The sequence below is a fragment of the Pseudozyma hubeiensis genome, assembly GCF_000403515.1.
Source record: "Pseudozyma hubeiensis SY62 DNA, scaffold: PHS69, whole genome shotgun sequence".
NCBI lineage: Eukaryota > Fungi > Basidiomycota > Ustilaginomycetes > Ustilaginales > Ustilaginaceae > Pseudozyma > Pseudozyma hubeiensis.
The window spans coordinates 60889-78910 of NW_012133851.1; the positions used below are offsets into that span (position 1 = coordinate 60889).

At 56.7% G+C, this 18022-nt stretch overlaps 8 protein-coding genes across 8 annotated transcripts; 5 read left to right on the top strand and 3 right to left on the bottom strand.

Moving 5' to 3' along the window:
- Nucleotides 1–90: 90 nt before the first annotated feature.
- Nucleotides 91–1092, top strand: PHSY_007234 (hypothetical protein; the record flags this gene model as incomplete). Its single annotated transcript, XM_012337828.1, has 1 exon — nucleotides 91–1092. The coding sequence occupies one exon, from the start codon at nucleotides 91–93 to the stop codon at nucleotides 1090–1092; it is 1002 nt and encodes a 333-aa protein (XP_012193218.1).
- Nucleotides 1093–1522: 430 nt separating this feature from the next.
- PHSY_007235 (likely fatty acid elongase) lies at nucleotides 1523–2431 on the bottom strand (the record flags this gene model as incomplete). Its single annotated transcript, XM_012337829.1, has 1 exon — nucleotides 1523–2431. One exon carries the CDS (start codon nucleotides 2429–2431, stop codon nucleotides 1523–1525), a length of 909 nt encoding a protein of 302 aa, XP_012193219.1.
- Nucleotides 2432–3778: 1347 nt separating this feature from the next.
- On the top strand, nucleotides 3779–4027 carry PHSY_007236 (COP9 signalosome complex subunit 6; the record flags this gene model as incomplete). The annotated part of the gene is made up of 1 exon (XM_012337830.1): nucleotides 3779–4027. One exon carries the CDS (start codon nucleotides 3779–3781, stop codon nucleotides 4025–4027), a length of 249 nt encoding a protein of 82 aa, XP_012193220.1.
- Nucleotides 4028–4469: 442 nt separating this feature from the next.
- PHSY_007237 (hypothetical protein) lies at nucleotides 4470–6095 on the top strand (the record flags this gene model as incomplete). Its single annotated transcript, XM_012337831.1, has 1 exon — nucleotides 4470–6095. The coding sequence occupies one exon, from the start codon at nucleotides 4470–4472 to the stop codon at nucleotides 6093–6095; it is 1626 nt and encodes a 541-aa protein (XP_012193221.1).
- A 1425-nt stretch (nucleotides 6096–7520) lies between these two features.
- PHSY_007238 (nucleotide exchange factors-like protein) lies at nucleotides 7521–8723 on the top strand (the record flags this gene model as incomplete). Its single annotated transcript, XM_012337832.1, has 1 exon — nucleotides 7521–8723. The coding sequence occupies one exon, from the start codon at nucleotides 7521–7523 to the stop codon at nucleotides 8721–8723; it is 1203 nt and encodes a 400-aa protein (XP_012193222.1).
- A 142-nt stretch (nucleotides 8724–8865) lies between these two features.
- Nucleotides 8866–11603, bottom strand: PHSY_007239 (zinc finger containing protein; the record flags this gene model as incomplete). Its single annotated transcript, XM_012337833.1, has 3 exons — nucleotides 8866–9039; nucleotides 9118–11482; nucleotides 11569–11603. 3 exons carry the CDS (start codon nucleotides 11601–11603, stop codon nucleotides 8866–8868), a joined length of 2574 nt encoding a protein of 857 aa, XP_012193223.1.
- Nucleotides 11604–11704: 101 nt separating this feature from the next.
- Nucleotides 11705–12229, bottom strand: PHSY_007240 (hypothetical protein; the record flags this gene model as incomplete). Its single annotated transcript, XM_012337834.1, has 1 exon — nucleotides 11705–12229. The coding sequence occupies one exon, from the start codon at nucleotides 12227–12229 to the stop codon at nucleotides 11705–11707; it is 525 nt and encodes a 174-aa protein (XP_012193224.1).
- Nucleotides 12230–13493: 1264 nt separating this feature from the next.
- On the top strand, nucleotides 13494–18014 carry PHSY_007241 (hypothetical protein; the record flags this gene model as incomplete). The annotated part of the gene is made up of 1 exon (XM_012337835.1): nucleotides 13494–18014. One exon carries the CDS (start codon nucleotides 13494–13496, stop codon nucleotides 18012–18014), a length of 4521 nt encoding a protein of 1506 aa, XP_012193225.1.
- Between the last annotated feature and the right edge of the window lie 8 nt (nucleotides 18015–18022).

Consider the following 18022-nt stretch of genomic DNA (forward strand, 5'->3'; position numbering starts at 1 on the left):
TCCTTCGAGCCATCATCTCTGGACTTCTTGGCACACCTTGCAGAAACCTTTCTCCTCTGACGAATCCTAGACCTCCTCATCAACACAATCATGGTCGACATCACCGAGCAAGATGCGTGGATCTCGCATCTCAGCGAGTGCAAGCAGCTCTCCGAAAACGACATCAAGCGTCTCTGCGACAAGGCGCGCGAGATCCTGCTCGGCGAATCCAACGTACAACCCGTTCGCTGCCCCGTCACCGTATGTGGTGACATCCACGGCCAATTCCACGACTTGTCAGAGCTCTTCCGCATCGGCGGCAACTCGCCCGATACCAATTACCTCTTCATGGGTGACTATGTCGACCGTGGTTACTACTCGGTCGAGACCGTCACTCTGCTCGTGGCGCTCAAGGTGCGCTACCGTGACCGTGTCACCATCTTGCGCGGCAACCATGAATCGCGACAGATCACCCAGGTCTACGGCTTCTACGACGAGTGCCTCAGGAAGTACGGAAACGCAAACGTGTGGAAGTACTTTACCGACCTTTTCGACTATCTCCCACTGACCGCCTTGATTGATGACCAGGTACGTACAGACGGAGCAACTGCGTCATCACCTTACGATACTGTGTATGCTGACTTTTCTTTGCGTGTCTCTCCACAACAGATCTTCTGTCTGCACGGCGGTCTCTCACCCTCGATCGACACGCTGGATCACATTCGATCCATCGACCGCATTCAAGAAGTGCCGCACGAAGGTCCCATGTGCGACCTGCTCTGGTCTGACCCCGACGACCGATGTGGATGGGGCATCTCACCACGAGGTGCAGGATACACGTTTGGTCAAGACATTTCGGAAGCATTCAATCACAACAACGGCTTGACGCTGGTGGCTCGAGCACATCAACTCGTCATGGACGGATTCAACTGGTCGCAGGAGCGTAACGTCGTCACCATCTTCTCCGCACCCAACTACTGCTACAGGTGCGGCAACCAGGCCGCCATCATGGAGATCGACGAGAACCTCAAGTATACCTTTTTGCAGTTCGACCCTGCTCCGCGTGCGGGCGAACCGTTGGTCTCGAGAAGGGTGCCGGATTACTTTTTGTAAGATTAAGTGTGAATCGAATGTTTGCGAACAACGGAGAGTGGATGTGCGAGTGCGGAGTGCGATCAGCTTGCGTGTCGACGGGCGCTGTGAGAATGATTCGAAGCATCAGACTTGCACGGATGTCTCGCTTTCACGGCTGCCAAACAAGACGCACCACACGCCAAACAGCTCTACGGACCTCTTTGAGCAGCCCAAATGTTTTGACGGTCAGATAGAGAGGGAGATAACGTTGGTACAAGGAGGATTATTGAGCACTTTGCTATTTACAAGATGTAGAGCTTCTAGGATGAAAGCAGGGATGATGTTGGGGGGGGATTTTGAGTTCCGGTTTGTGGATGAGAGTGTCTGTCCATTCACTGTTTGGGTCGGTTCTAGAGGATTTGGACGATCGACCATGCTGGAACGGGTGCCTGTTCAGCAGGACGGAAACTTAATGAGACTTGCCGTTGACTTTTCCGTTGACCTTGCCATTCGCCTTTCCGTTCTGCTTGGCAGCGGCGGCCTTGCGAGCCTTGTCCTTGGCATACGTCCTCTGGTAGAAGGCGATGAACAGGAACAAGTAGCTGGTCAAGCAGATGATGCCCGAGAAGGCCGCATGCTCCTTACCGGCGCAAGTTCCCCAATGAGGAGCGCTGGGGAAATATGTGTAGGCGAAATAGTTGTACGAGGCGAAATAGACGACGAACAAATCCACTACGAATTGGGTGATTTGCGCAGTAGTAACCGACTTCTTCCAGGGGCACGGGATCTTGAGTGACGTGAGCGCGTAGTAGAAGTACATCAGCACGTGCACGGCCAGGTTGAGGCAGATGACGACCCACGAGACCGACGTCTTGCCGTGGAGCTGCGAGAAGCACAGCACAGCGGTAGCCGAGTGATGGTAGACGTGCAGGAACTGAAGAGGCTTCTTCTTGAGGACGAGGAAGACCGTGTCGATGAGCTCCCAGTACTTGAAGTAGTAGTTGATCATGTAGTACGTCTCGAGCTTCATGGTCCACGCGCCCTCACCGCAGATGCCGTAGAAGATGCCGTTGCGACGGACGATGGGGATGATCTCCTCGAGCATCAGCGCGAGCAGCAGACCCGAACCGAACGTGAGCGCCAAGTTGTGCACCAGAAAGGGCAGCTTGATGCTTGTGGTGAGAGGAGCGCGGTTCTTCATGAGTGCCCGACCGCCGAAGATGACGGCGAGGTAGGTGACGACGGCCGCCACCAGGGATGGCAGCGTCGAGATCGGCGACTTGCCCGGAATCCATGCCAGCAGGTGGACCGGAGTCTGTGCCTTGATGTGTGGTGGGATGACGGACACCACCGTGTCGTAGATGACGCTCGAAACCATTCTTGTCTTGATGCCGAGAAGCGCAAAACGGGGAGGAGGAGGAGGATGTAAAAAGAGCGTGGGTGTTCAAGGATGGTGATGGTGTGAAGGCAAGCAGTGACGGTGGGAGGGCAATGTCGGATGAAGCGATGGAAAGTAGCGGCTCGATCCGACGTGACCAGAAGGGCGAGCTGCAAATCCGCCGTCACACCCAGGATGACACAAACGCAACAGAGCGCGAGCGTGTGGGTGTGCATCAAATTAACCTTGATTCGGACACTTTCCTCGCTTGCCTTGAGCTTCTTCTTGACCGCTGCCGCGAACGCGGTCACTGGCTGACGCAGGCCAGAAAAAGATCAACACACACACTCTCTCACAGTGAAAGGATCGGAAGCGCATCCTGCAGCGCGTTTCAAACGCCTCGGACGGGTACTCGGACGACGTGCAGACACGATCGTCTCTGCGTGAACCCTTCCTCTGCAGAGCGTGCCGGATTGGAGAGCAGAGGCAAGGCAGCAAGTCAGCAGATCACAAAGCTGGAGACAGGAACGGCGATACGCTGATCAACTATGCATTCCAAATCCTGGCATCTGCCGTCTCGCCGGTGGCTTTTGACGGTTTGGGTGGATGTCGATTCCCAGCCTCCGCGGCGCTGCTGCCGCCGTGCTGCACTGTGCTTTGCTGGCCGGCTCTGATTTGCCTCACGCTTGTCACTTGTGATTCTTTTTCCCACGCTACAAAGATCGAGATGGATTCCGGTAAAAGAATTTTGCTGATCACAAACAACACCTCACATGACACACCTGTTGTGGCTCTCTCGTGTTTTTGGTTCTACGAAAAGAATGCCTTGTTGTTTGTGATCTGCATCGCGTGCCCCTCCGTCAATCAGCGATGCCGATCTTGTGTTCGCAGACAAGCGAGTCGAGATACTGTAGATGCATCCGCAAAGATGACGGATCGGTCAGAAAAGTGTTGGTTTGCCTTTTACGCGGCTCGCTTCGACGTGTCAAGCAGCTAAGCGAGAGAGCACACGCTCACCGCTAAAGGCGCGGATCGCTCTGTCCGAAACCAGCGTAATGGCCAGCTTGCCGTTGGCTTCGTGGCTGCCCGAATGTTTTGAACCAGCAAAGTTCAACCATTTTGGTTTTTGGTTTTTGGGTCGGATCGGACTTAACTCGGCGCGTTGCCAAACCGGGTCGAGGCAGCATCAGCATCAGCATCAGCAGCGGAATCGAGTCTCGATGGAAGGACAGGTATCGTCAACGTCAGACCTTCACAGCGAGCAGCAGTGTTGGCGCAAGAGAGTCTTTTGCACCATGCTTGGATCATGACGCAACGAGTGGATCTAGACAGCTGCGGCGTAGGTCGATGCATCTGCTGCTGCTACAGGTCGCTCGAGACCTTGATGAGGCTACGAATGGGAATTCCAGTTGCCTGCAGAGGTGGTTTGAATCGCGTTTGCAGCGCGATACGCCGGAATTTGAACAGCCGCCAAGTGTTTGGATCGACGGTGCATGGCCAGCACCGCTTCCTTCTGGTTGCAGAACCTTGTATGACTTCGCCCATGATACAGTACGACACGCGCACCGCATCTCGCTCGTGGCCATACGACCATAAGCCGGTCAGGCATATGAACTGTAAAGGACGTCTTCCCCGGATGTGCATCTTGCCCGAAACCTTTTAGATTGTTAAATCGAAAGACCTGCTTACACAATTGTGAGTAGCTCAGATTATTCTGTTCTTCGAGAAAATGTTCGGCCATGTATGCTAACACTTGGTATATCTTGCGCTTGTGGAAGATGGAAGAAGAAGCACAGCGCGGCGAGCAACACTTTTCCTCGGGAGGAGCGCGCGTCGGTGGCCTTCCTGCCACTTTCACTCGAACGAAAGCAGATTGACTGCTGAGGAGTGCGCATTTCACTCGTGAGAAGAAACCTCAAAAGTCACACTCGAAACAAAGTCACACACACGCACAGCTCAGCTTTTCGACGCTGCTCCTCCCTGTCGACAAGCGATCGTCATCTACTGTTTTCCCCCATCACAGCAGTTTACCTTCAAGATGGCGGAACCACAGATCGCATATGCTCAGGACGAGTACGGTCGTCCCTTCATCGTCGTTCGTGAGCAGGGCAAAAAGACCCGTGCCAACGGCATCCAGGCCATCAAGAACCACATCTCGGCAGCCAAGACGGTCGCCAACATCCTCAAAACTTCGCTCGGTCCACGTGGTCTCGACAAGATCCTCATCAGCCCCGATGGCGACATCCAAGTCACCAACGATGGCGCCACCATCATGAACAACATGGAGCTCGAACACCAGATCGCCAAACTGCTCGTCGAGTTGAGCAAGAGTCAGGACGACGAGATCGGAGACGGAACCACCGGCGTCGTCGTCCTCGCAGGTGCGCTGCTCGAGCAGTCCGAGGCTTTGCTTGACCGAGGCATCCACCCCATTCGTATCGCAGATGGTTTCGAGCGTGCCTGCAACCTCGCAGTCCAGGAGCTTGAAAAGGTCGCCGACGTGGTCGAATTCGACAAGGACAACATCGATGAGCTCATGAAGGTCGCAAAGACGTGCCTCGGCTCCAAGATCGTCTCCAAAGCTTCGGACAAGTTTGCCAAGATCGCCGTCGACTCGGTGCTCTCGGTAGCAGACCTCAAGCGACGCGATGTGGATTTCGAGCTGATCAAAGTCGACGGAAAGGTGGGAGGCGCATTGGAAGACACACAGCTCGTACAGGGCGTCGTCATCGACAAGGACATGTCTCATCCGCAGATGCCTCGTGTCGTCAAAGACGCCAAGATCGCCATCCTCACATGTCCCTTCGAACCACCCCGTCCCAAGACCAAGCACAAGCTCGACATTACCTCGGTGGAAGAGTACCGCAAATTGCAGGACTACGAACGACAGAAGTTCGAAGAGATGATCAAGCGCGTCAAAGACTGTGGAGCCAACCTGGTCGTCTGCCAATGGGGTTTCGATGACGAAGCTAACCACCTCTTGCTGCAACACGAATTGCCCGCCGTCCGATGGGTCGGCGGACCCGAGCTGGAACTCATCGCCATCGCCACCAACGGACGCATCGTGCCACGATTCGAGGATCTATCACCCGAAAAGCTCGGTCGCGCAGGCGTCGTCCGCGAAGTGGGGTTCGGTACCACGCGCGATCGCATGCTCATCATCGAGGAATGCGCCAACACGCGCGCCGTCACCGTCTTTGTCCGAGGCTCCAACAAGATGATCATCGACGAAGCCAAACGCGCGCTGCACGATGCCATCTGCGTGGTGCGAAACCTGGTCGTCGACAACCGAGTCGTGTACGGTGGAGGAGCCGCCGAGATTTGCGCTTCGGTGGCCATCTCCAAGGCGGCGGACGAGATCGCTTCGTTGGAGCAGTACGCGATGCGAGCGTTTGCCTCGGCGTTGGATGCCATCCCGCTGGCGCTGGCCGAGAACTCGGGCTACTCGCCCATCGAGACCTTGGCCGAGGTCAAGTCGAGGCAGGTGACGGAGAAGAACCCCAAGTTGGGCATCGACTGCATGGGCGCGGGGGACAACGACATGAAGAACTGCCGCGTGTTTGACCCGCTGGTTTCCAAGAGGCAGCAGCTGCTGTTGGCGACACAGCTGGTGAGGGCGGTGCTCAAGATCGACGATGTGATCGAACAACATAACATCGAGTAGGATGAGAGCGGGCGCTCATTGTATGATATCATTTTCAGCACTGAAACAAAAAGAAAGAACATTTCTTCTAGCCTTGGCTGTGCGCTTTTCAGTTGTGAGAGAGTGGCATTGATGGGGTTCGTTGGCGATGTGCTGCTGCAGGGTGCATTGCGGACCGGTGTGGCGGTCTCACAGGCGTTATACTCGCGGTCGAGCACCACCAACACACACACACAAGCGCCAGTACACATTCAGAAACAAAGTTCCTTTTCTCGCCAGCGTCCACTCGCTACGATTTGTCTTTCGATTGCTTGGGCGACGCCGATCTCGCTGCTGGTGCTACACTTGAGGACACGTGGGGGAAATCCGCTTTGGTCCACAAGTTCAGTCTGTACAGAGCGACGCCTAGTGGAGCTGTGATGTGACTCTCTTTGACGCGATACACCGGCGAGGTTCCTGTTGCTTGTGGTGAAGGTATGAGTCTTCGTAATGTGTTGTGGAGCTTGTCTGCTTGAGCGGTGTCCTGGAATTGGGGTGTGAATGTTTGTCGTTCACCGGAGTGCTTCGTTTCTCCTGCATCTTGTTGGATGTGGATCGTCCATCCGCTCTCCTCCTTCCCACTACCATCCTCTTCCGTGATCAAATCCAACCGTCTCCTCTCTCGGAACCGCTCCACCAAAACCTCCACCTCCTGCACCACCCTCTCACCCAACTGCCACCACACCAACTCCTCCATTCCCTTCCCCACCATCGCTTTTGAATACACCGCCTTCCATGCACCCTTTTCCACCAACCTCTTGCACACCCTCGGATCGAGTGTTACCCAAACACCTTTGCCTGTTTTCCGCTTCGCTTTCGCCGGATGTAGGATCGAGTCTGGAAGCATAACGATCCGATCTTGTCCTGCTTTTGATGCGGGAGAAGGTGGAAGGGTGATCGGTTTGAGTGCAAACATGAGCGACGTGGGGAGGATTTTGGATGTTACGATGCACTTGCGGAGTGGGTGGGAGAGCATGGAGAGGTGAGGGGAGGATAGCCAGCGGGTTTGGAGGGAGGTGAGGTCGGAACGGAGGGCGGCGGTGAGTGCAGTGGATGTCATGGTGGTGGCTGCGGTGACATTGCGATGTGCTGAACGACGATGCGGGTGTTGGGTGGGGAAGGACGAGGAGGGAAACACAAGAACGGTTGGACCCTGAAGGAAGCTAAAGGTCAAATGGCCCGATCCGAAGCATCCCTCCACACCCGATCTCGTTCGGATTCCGGAAAAAAAACTTGGTGGCGAAGCGCAATGACAATTTATTTTATTTCTATCACCTTCAACCGCCTTCCTCCTCGTGCAGATCCCTCGCAGCTCAGCACAAGATATATAGCCATCTCGACACTCGCCGCTCTCTACAATATCGTCACCACACCACATCGTCCTGCCTCGTCGTCTCAACCCCAATAATGTCGAACGATCGCAACGCTCAAGAGCTCCTCAAATGGGGTCTCGCTAACTCGGCCAACTCGGCCAACCCCTCCTCCTCCTCCTCCTCCTCCACTGCCGTCGCTCCCGTCGCCAACCAGCAATCGATCGACCAGATCTCCGCCGATATCCAAGCCGGTCGACGTCCTGACCTCTCCGATCCGAACCTGTACAACGCCATCATGGGTAAATCCGAAGCTCAGATGATGTCCGAAGAACTCTCAGTCGCCACCAACCCCACCCTGCCTCTCTCGGATCGTCTCACGGCGCTGGACAACTTCGAAATGCTCATCGAGCAGATCGACAACGCCAACAACATCACCTCGCTCAAAATGTGGCAGCCAATCATCTCGCTCCTCACCGCCGCGGAACCGGAGATCCAGACGGCAGCGGCGTGGATCGTGGGTACGGCGGTGCAGAACAACGATAAGGCGCAGATGGCGATTTTGGACTTTGGACCGGTGCAGTCGCTGTTGGAGCTGTCGGGGAGTGGAGTGGAGGAGGTTAGGGCGAAAGCGATGTATGCGTTGAGCGGGTTGTTGAAGCATAACCCGGTGGCTATGGATCAGTTTGACAGGTTGGGTGGGTGGAAGGTGTTGAGGGAGTCGCTGTTGGATCCGAACTTGGGAGTTAGGAGGAAGACTGCTTTCCTCATCAACTCGCTCCTCTTCCAAGATCCGAACACCCTCGATTCCACGTCCACTCCTGACCCGGTCAACAGCACCGCAACCGCCATCGCCCCCATCGCCCCATCCTCACAAGACACCACCTCACCCCCCGTTCCTCTCGAACGCGGCCCCGCAACACAGCTCACCTCCACCCCCCACCCCAACGTCTCCCTCGCTCTCCTCACCTCGCGCATCATCCCCATCCTCATCTCCTCCCTCCTCCCCCACTCCGACCTCCTCCCCCCACCCTCCGGCCCAGATGGAGATACCGACCCGCAAACCGACCTCGATTTCACAGAAAAAGCCGCCACCTCCATCCTCACCTTCACCGCTAAACTTCCACCTACCCCCACACACCTCCTGGACGATCAAACAAGGTCCCTCCTCAAAGAACTACGAGTTCAACTCGAAGGTCCTCCATTGGATGCTGCGGATGGCGCCACTACTAGGTGGCAGGAACTCGGCATCGATCAACCCGACTTCGAGGCGTTCAAGCAGAAAGTTCAGACTCTGTAATTTTCCCGCTAGCAACCATACTGTATCTTGTACACCCTCATCATTGAAACAAAGAGCTATTGATCAGAATGCCCTTCAAAGTGTCCCTCAGTCTGCATCCCCCGATCGTGTCATCACCTCCCCACCCTGTCTGTGTCCACCGTCAACTCTCAAAGCTGAAACTCCACGCGGGGGCAGAAGCCTCACCCGCGCCTACCGCGCGCACCGTCGTCGCCGCGGACGACGAAGACGACTGGAACGGAAGCGCTGGAAGGCAGATCTCGTCAAATGCATCGGCTCGACAAAGCGGGCATGTCTTGGCCGCTTTGAACCACGTCTATTCGTATTAAGTTCAGAAACAAGTCAGCAAATTGCCCTCAAAACCGAGCTGTGTTCTGCAAAGCCAACGACTCACCTTGATGCAGTCAGCGTGGAACGCATGACTGCACTTGTTGATGCTCATGAGCATGTCCGAGTCCAGATAGTCTTCTCGACAGATCGGGCACATGGTGTCTCTGGCCGTCGGCGGCGGCTCCACCTTTTGCTTGCCTTTGCCCTTGCCGACCATGCCGCCAGCATCGTCGCGCTGTCTGCATGAGCCGCCGTCCCACTTGCCATACTCGCACGTGGGCAGCGTATCGATCAAGCTCTGCGGCACGCAGATCTCGGCCGCCCCCAAGCGTTCGCCTAGCTGCATGAGCCCCTCGTACGAGTTGAGCTCCGCCCAGTCTTCGTCAGCGATAAAATTGCGTGCGTCAAAGGCGAGATGCGTGGCGTGTCCAAACATGCTCGAGGTCGAGGCGGGAGCGTGACGAGCCAAAAGCGGCTGTGGATACAAGTGCGAGCCCCCGGACTCGATCGCCATGCGTAGCAGCGGTGCACGAACATCGCCATCCATCCATTCGTCGAGCATGCTGTCGTGGCTCATCAGCCGACCCAGATATTCGAGCGCAGACTCGTCCTCGCTTCTTTCGCGGTACAGCGAGCTGGACGAGCGACCGCGAGAGCTGGCAGAGCCGCCAGTGTGTCGTCCCCCCACGTCGAGTCTTTCGGCAAACGGCTCGAAACGTGTCTGCAAGGCTGAAAGATTGCGCTCAGGGTGCTGGGAAGGCGCACGAAGACCGAAATGCGTCCTCCTCCAAGGGAGCGACGAACTTTGGTAACGAGCTTCATCAGACTGCCGCTCTGAAAGGTGATGCGCATCCCGTCTTGAACCGACGCCGCTCTCTTGTCCAGCTGGGACTGGCGCATTTGAGCTTGAAGTCGAGACGCCTTCGAGCCTTGCCCTGCCGAGAGCACGTCTCTGCAGTCCAAACGGGCGCCGCACCGCGCCAAAGTCATCCGCAACCTCCAACTCGCTCGATTGAGGCTCGGGCAGTCGCGTGCCAGTCTCTGTAAGCTGAAAGCCCTCTGCATGTGACCGCTCAGAGACGCTCGTGACAGCGACACGAAGGGGCGCATCGTTGGAGCGTGTCTCATGCCGGGCGCGATCTGAGAATCTGTGTTCGTGTTCTTGGAGAAGCTCTGACCTCTCGGAAGGATGTGAGGGAGCTGCATACCACCGTGGCTGGCTGTAAAGTGTCCTGCTTGACGGCCGATCAGACGAGGACAGAGCTGGTGTGGGTATGAGGGTTCGTCTGCGGAGGCTTCCGAACGAGAGCGCACGATGAGCATTCCGGTCCGTGTCATCTGTCTCGACAGCCTCGAAGGGAACGGTGAGGGGAGAGGCGGTGCGCACGTACGGCAACTGAGGCGCGTTGCGTTCGGCGGCTGAATTGATGCGTGGTTGCTGATGTTGGGTCGGAAGAGCACCGGCGGCGGGCGACATGATGGCATTACCGTGGGAGCTGTCTGAGCGAGCACTGAGCCTCAGATCGACCGCCCTGGCGAACTCGTCCATGAAAGTGTCGGAAGTGGTGGTGGCGGTTCTGCTGCTGGAACGTTCATCAGAAGGCGCCGTTCGCTGCGGTGCGTCGTTGCGCAGTAGATCAGCGTCGCGGAGGTAGAAGCCTCTTCGGCGGCGAATAGAGCTGCTGGTGCGTTGAGCTCTGGCACTATCGAGGAAGGCGGCTCGACGATACGAGACGTCGGAGCTGGATTGTTCTGCACGATCGAGTGCGTGCAAGGGCTCCGGAGAGACACAAAAGGCGGAATGCGACGCCAGAGAATGGGCGTCACGAGTGCTGCTGTTGACGAGTAGCGATGCACGACGATGTTCAGTTTCGGACGGTGCGAATGTTGCTACTCTAGATGTTCCAGCGCTGTCCATGCTTGCTTGTTCTTGCCCGTCGAGCGCTGCACGAGACTGGAAATCAGGACCTCGTAAACGCAAGGAGCGACGCTTCTTGTTTGCCGTGCTGGTGCTGGATTGAGCCTGTCTCGAGCTCGAGGGGGTCTGAGTCGTTGAGGCTGCAGATGCGTCCTGAGAGTCGTTGGTGAGGGAAAGCGCTGCTGCCGAGCTGGACGCTTGGTCGGTGGGCAGCATGTAGATTTGCTGGCGCGGCGAACTTGAGGGGGAAGAGCCCATCTCACGTATAGAGCGCTTGAGGGAGGACTCTTCATGATGCAAGGATGAGGCTGGTGTTGAGCGCCCACAATATCGATCGTGTCTCGGTGTAGGACTGGCCGCGAAGCTGCGTAGGCTGCGAGGGTGTTGCGCTGATCCAGAAGCATCTGCCGTAACGTCAGACAAGAGCGAGGACGGGGCTAATGCAAGGGAGGTATCGTCGTCGCTGAGAAGCTGCCTGGATTTGCCTTTGCTATGGTGGGGATGCGCCGATCTGCAGGAACAATGAAGGGAGGCGTAGCCTTTTGAAGCGGACTCATCTGAAAGTGGGCGACTGGAGTCAGCAAGATGAATTGCAACGATTTGGCATTCGTCGGCGTCGTCGTCCCAATCATCGCACGCTCGCGCTTTCCCCTTGTCGGGACGATCCAGAGGCGATTGAGAGTTCTCTGTGGAAGACAGACCTGGTTGATCGAGCGATGACGAGCCGGAGCCATCAAAAGCAGCGAGGAGATCCATGGCGGTCAGCTCTGATTGACAAGTCGAGATCGGCGGTCAGGAAACGAAGCAAGCGTCCACAGGTGTGATAGAAGTCGCAAAGCTGAGCGGCAAAGCTCAATGAGGTCGAGGTCTCCAGTAAGATGGCTCGAGTGAAGGTTGATCGATGGAGCAGCAGAAAAGAGGTGACTTGCGAGGATGTGGGTGAGAGGAAGACGTTGCAGTGTGACTCAAGAAAGAGGGTCGTTTGCGACAAGGCGAAGGTCCGAACAGCTTGAAAGTCGAGGTCGAGCAGCAAGCAGGAGCCGGAACCAAGGAGAGGCAAAGTCTCAATCAAACAGCGGCGACAGGAGGATAGGCGGCGAGAGAGCGAAACCACCTCTGAATGCGAGCGGCACAGCTCAGCGCACTTCCGATGACACTTCTCCTCCTGCTCTTCCTCCTCTTCAAAGTCACAGCCGCCACCGCGGACTACAATAGGTTGGCCTGCAATTGCGTTGCTTTGCATCGGATGCGCTCGCATTTTTGTGATTGTCACAGGTTCTGTCCAGGATCGGTATCGGTAACTTACGAGCGAGCCAGGTCCACTTGAGTCACTTATCTTGTCGGTTGCATGCCGTAGCCTCGCAGCTGTGTGCCGCCTTAGCTTTTTTTTTTGGAAAGCGTGTGGGATCAGGGGAATCAGGGTCCACTATGCAGCTCGCCGCATATCTTTCTGCAGCATCCCGCCTCTGAGAGATGCACATGACCAAAAAAGAGACAAAAGTGACGTTGTAAAAGTGGATCGGCTCGGTCGGGTTACGCTTCGCTTTCAGAGCACACGCCGGCGCCATGCCTCGCTTTGCACTTCTTGGTAGGCCTTGTCAAGGGTCCATGAAATCCCACTCACCCTTGAAATCACACGATGCTCGCTTCCCTTTCAAGAACTGAACCACCCATAACCAGCTCTGTCGCCGCTAGATCCGGCTCGGATCGTCTCGGCCCCCGCCGCAAGTGTTTGACATCACCGCTGCGGTCGCGACATGTGTTGCAAATAGAAGGAAGCACATCGTACTTCCGGGTGATAGCTACGCAAGAGTCTGCGAGACCAATTGTAGCAACTTGATCTCCTCATGTTACGGCACGACCAATCGATCAACGGCTGGGCTTGTGCTGACAACAGTACTATCGTAGCCGCCGCTACCGCAGCGATGGTGGGGACGCACCGCTATGGTCACCATTTGAGAATCTCTCCAGACATCGTGTCTACCAACCGCAAGTTAATCAAAACCGTGAATCTCGACACCATCCAAGTTGCATAGCAGGCAGATCTTCCGCATAGGTCCTTTAGCAGCGTGTCGGGCAGGCCAAGGTGTGTCACATTTCTGGACCGACATCTTGACTTTACTTTTGCCTTTCTTTTCTTTCTTTTATTTTACTTTTCTTTTGTTTTTGAATCGAAGATGATGACACTTCGGAAGTCGGACGCGGTGGAGAGGAAAAAGTGGACAAAGTGTCACGGACACCATTTCCAGGACAGCGTCATGCCAATCCAATCCATCCTTTGCGCTCACACATCGCATACCTTTCTCGATCGTTGCAGTTGCATTGTGCGGAATCAGCCTCGCTGCTACTCGTTGCAGACGACAACAAAAACGCTTTCCTTGCGTCTATCCTAGATCGATCGTCGCGTGGACTCCCGCGTCGAGTCAACCTCTTGCGACTCATGCCACGAGCTGGTGCACCTTGATCGACACTTGATGACACCATCGAAATCACAGGTGCATCGCTAAACGTCACTCGACGCCATGGATCAGGACCGTAAGCCCGCCACTGCTGCTGCTGCCGCCTCGCAGCCCGCTTCAGCAACCCCAGTCGTACAGCCTTTGATCTCCTTCTCGACCATAGACGCGCCTTCTCAACGCTTCTACGCCGTCGGTCTCGCGGTCTTCGTTCAGGCATGGAAATACTCCAGCATCATTCGTAGCTGGCTCGGCTCATCATCCTCGACTTCAGTGTCTTCGATAGCGTTGCAAGCCAGCGAGACCACCGTCTCTCTTTCTACAGCATTGTTCCTCAACTTTGCCGTTCTCTTCGTTCTTGCGCGTCTCGGCATTCCGCTCTTGGATCCACGACTGGCATCCGGCAAAACCTCTCCAGTCATCCAAAATGCACAGGCCTCGAAAGCAGTGCTCCAGCCGTCAAAGACGGTCGGTCTCACATATGTGCACTACCTCGCCCTCTTTGTTGCGCTTTCCGCAACCGACGCGACTTTGCTTGGGTCCGCATCCACCAATCCACTGCTCTTGACGCTCAATGGAATGCTCAGCCTGCTTCAGATCGCTGCTTCCACTCTTGGTCTCAACGTGCCGATGACTGGTGCCTTTCCAGACATCCTCAGCCGACAAACCTCCATCAACGAGGGCCACGTTCGCATTCGCGACCTCATCCAACCAAAAAGTCACATCCTCGGTCAACACACGATTCACATCCTCCCTCACAGCACTGCAAAGCTTTTACCCTCGAGCGCCTGCTACTGCGTCGGTCCGCAAACGCCCCAGGTGACCGTTCCTGTGCTGTTCAGCAATGCACACCCTGACCTGCTCCAGTACTCGATCACCGATTTTGCTACGGGTCAACCCAGCTACTACAACGTCAGTGTCGACAACCTCATCCCTTTTGGCGCCTCAAATCGCGACGACAAAGCAGATGAGGCGGACGCCATCAACGCTGCCGTCAGGACGCGCTCCTCCAAGCACAGCAGCCGTCAGGATGATCTCCTCGACGATGAGGATGCGCTCGACGATCCAACCTCCTTGCTCAAAGGTGTCTCATATGCAGAGCGCGCCCGTATTCGTGCAGAACGCCGCTCTCAATCCCTAGGAAAGCGTTCTGCGGCTCTCGACACCCCGACCACAAAGCGTCTGCCGTCCACGCGCGCCAACAAACAGTTGCTCTGGCATCTCCCCATCACGCAGCCCGGCCGTGTCCGTCTCGAGCGCGTCCTCGACAAGTCCCGCAACGACGCTCGCATCTCGGCTTCCGAGGCTCTCATCGTCCAATGCCCATCCACCAAGCTCATCCCAGCTTCCTCGACGCCCGTTGGCCTAACAGATCCGCTCCAGACGCAACACAAGTGTCCAGGAGACCGAGTCGATTTCGCTGCTCGAGTTAGCGGTGTCGCGCCACTCCAACTCGAGTACCGTCGGATCTTTGACCCTTTGCCACCCGTCAGCGGATCCCATCGCCCAAGAGACAACGCACGTCAGGACAACAAGCGCAAAATCTCACGCATTTCGCCGCCTCACCACACCTCGCCTCTCCTCTTGCCCGAGGCAGAGGCGCTTCTGTCGCCAACAGATCGATTGGCTCTTGCACGCGAGCGCACCCGTGTCGCCTCTCGTCGCACTGACGCAGGTAACGAGGACTTTTCGTGGGCCGTCTCGGTCGACGTCGACATGCCGCTCAGCAGCATCGATCTTGACCAATCCGGCAATTACACCTATGCGCTCGAGAGTGTAACCGACGCCTGTGGCAATCGTGTTGCCGTCGATGCGGATCGTCACGGCGCGTTGTCGCTCGCCCAAAAGGCACGTAAAAGGATCAAGGGCGATGGCAAATCGGCTGCGACTTACCATCAGAGTGTCGTCGTGCATTCCCGTCGCAGCGTTGCCTTTGATCCCAGACAGTGTCGACCAGGCCATCCTCTGCCGCTTCTGCGAAATGCTGCAGGCATCGATCTCAAGTTGCTCTCCGCTTTGGACGCCGAGCAGAGTGGTGATTGGGACGTCAAGGTCTCCTTCCAGCCGGACAACGCCGCTGCCAACAGAGGGCTCTGGGCACGCCCATCGGGCAAAGCATCCACGATGCAGCTCGCTTTGCCAGCTCACGGCTCCCAGCTCCCCTTCACTGTCGAGAAACCCGGCACCTACCGCATCGACGAGATCAACGGACCGTTCTGCGCTGGAGAAGTCGGCTCTCCTTGGACATGCGAGGTCGTCGATGTGCCGCCTCCCACAGCGCAGATCAACTTTAGCAGCATCGAGGACCGATGTGCCGGGCCGGTCGGCGTCAAAGCCATGTCAGTGCTCACGGGCAGCCCACCTTTCCAGCTCGAGTACGAAGTGACCAAGCAGGGCCGCCATCCCGAGCACAAGACCCGCACCATCTTCGATCAGACGCGCGACGAGCTCGACTTCAGGCCAGACGTGGATGGTGCCGTGACCTACAAGTTTGTCAAGCTTCACGACAGCAATTACCGCGGCATTCCGCTCGATGGCCCAACCTTTACGCAAGTTTTCCATCCGCTCTCGAGTGCCGAGTTTACTGCGCCGATCCGCGCGCATGACGACCGCGCAGTCATGCAGAGCTGCAGCGGAAAGCAGGCCGAAACCGATGTCCGTTTCAGCGGCGCTGGTCCTTGGGACCTCACCTACGCCGTTCGAGCAGGAGACAGCGTCGAGACGAAGGAGGTGCAAGGCATTACGCAGTCGCCTCACAAGCTCAAGATCGATATTCCAAAGTCGGTCGCTGCTTCTGGTGGGCTTGTCACTGTCAGTTTGGTCAAGATCCGTGATGCGAGGGGATGCGAAAAGTCGCTCGCTACGCGCGATCTCAACGTCGAGGTCCGACGCGTGCAGCCAAGCGTCGGTTTCCTGCCCACCAAAGCAGAGAAGGGTCGTCTCCTGGAGGTGCTGCACGGCAAGGCATCTCACCTTCCCATCCGTCTCAGCGGTCAAGGTCCGTGGCACGTCGACTACTCGTGGAAGGCCCACGAATCAGCTGAAGAGATCGATCTCAACGCATCGTTGAACAGCGTGGATGCAGAGCTGCTCGCCGAACATCCTGGCCTGTACAAGATCAAGCGTATCCGCGATAACTACTGCCCAGGTATCGTGCTGGAGGGTCAGGATGAGTTCACCATCACTGTCCGGCCTCAACCGCATGTCCAGTTCGCCACTGATGCCGGTGTGCCTGCACGCAACGGCAGCCTGGTCCGTGCTCCTGTTTGCCGCGGTAAGCCAGACTCGGTAGACATCGTCATGTCGGGTCAACTCCCCGTGGATGTCGAATACGAACACATCGCACCGTCGTGGAGTGCCAGCAGCGAGGCCGAGGCTGCCGTACCGCTCGCCTCGGCCGCACACGAAGTAGCTTTGCTTGGAAAGCGGCGCAGGACCGCCTTCACCTCGGCACTCAACATGACCAATCTGGAGCTTTCGACGGCGCTGCCAGGTTGGCACACCTACGTGATCGACTCGGTTGGCGATGCGGTCTATGCACCATCGCGCTTGCAAGGCTTCCCTGCCGATTCGCCGAGGCGTCTCGAGCAGATGGTGTTCCCGCTGCCGAGCGCATCGTTTGTCGGTCCCTCGTCGAAGAGCCGAAGACCCTCGCTGTGTGTCGGTGATGGGCTGGATCGATTGAGTGGAAGCCCACCTACACTCAAGCTGCAGGGACAGGCGCCCTTCACGGTCAACTTTGAAGTCTCCACCACGTCGAGCGCTTCGTCTGGGCCTACGTCGCACAAGTTCACTCGAAGCGGTATCAAGTCGAACGAGTACAAGCTCGATCTGAGCACCGACGAGTTTGCGTTCAGCGGCAAAGGTCTTTGGTCGATCCGAGTGCTTGACGTGACCGACGCGAACCAGTGTCACACTGCGACGGTCACAGATAACAAGCGCGCCGGTCAAGACGACAAGTCGTCGTCTTTGGTGATCGAAGTTGCCGAGACGGCGGATATCGCCTCTGTCTCGACACGTGCCGACTACTGCATTGGCGAGAGGGTGGACTTCTCGCTTCAGGGAAGTCCACCTTGGACGGTCTCGTACGACTTCAACGGCAAGTCGGCACAGGCGGCGATTACCAAAGCCGAATTCTCTCGTGTAGCCGAGCGACCAGGTGTGTTGACCATCAAGAGCGTTGCACACCAGCAGAACCAATGTCGACGCGATATCAACGCGCGCGTCTCTCAAGAGATGGTCAAGACCATCCACGATCTGCCCACAGTCCGCATTTCTGAAGGCAACCATTTCGTCGAAGATCTGCGTGAAGGCAACCAAGCCGAGATCATCTTCAACTTCCAGGGAGTTGCGCCGTTCAGTTTCACGTACCAGAGGACCGAACCGGTAGATACGCATTCCAGACCCAAGGTGCTGGAGACGAACACGGTGAGTGGGATCTTGGAGAACAGATACAGCATCTGGGCGGCGGTGGAGGGGACATGGAGCGTGACGTGGCTGCAGGACAGGTGGTGCCAAGTCTCGTTGGATTATCAGAGTGGGGCGGCGACGCCGTTGGGGAAGAGTAGATTGTTGATTCGGAATTAGGAGTGCGC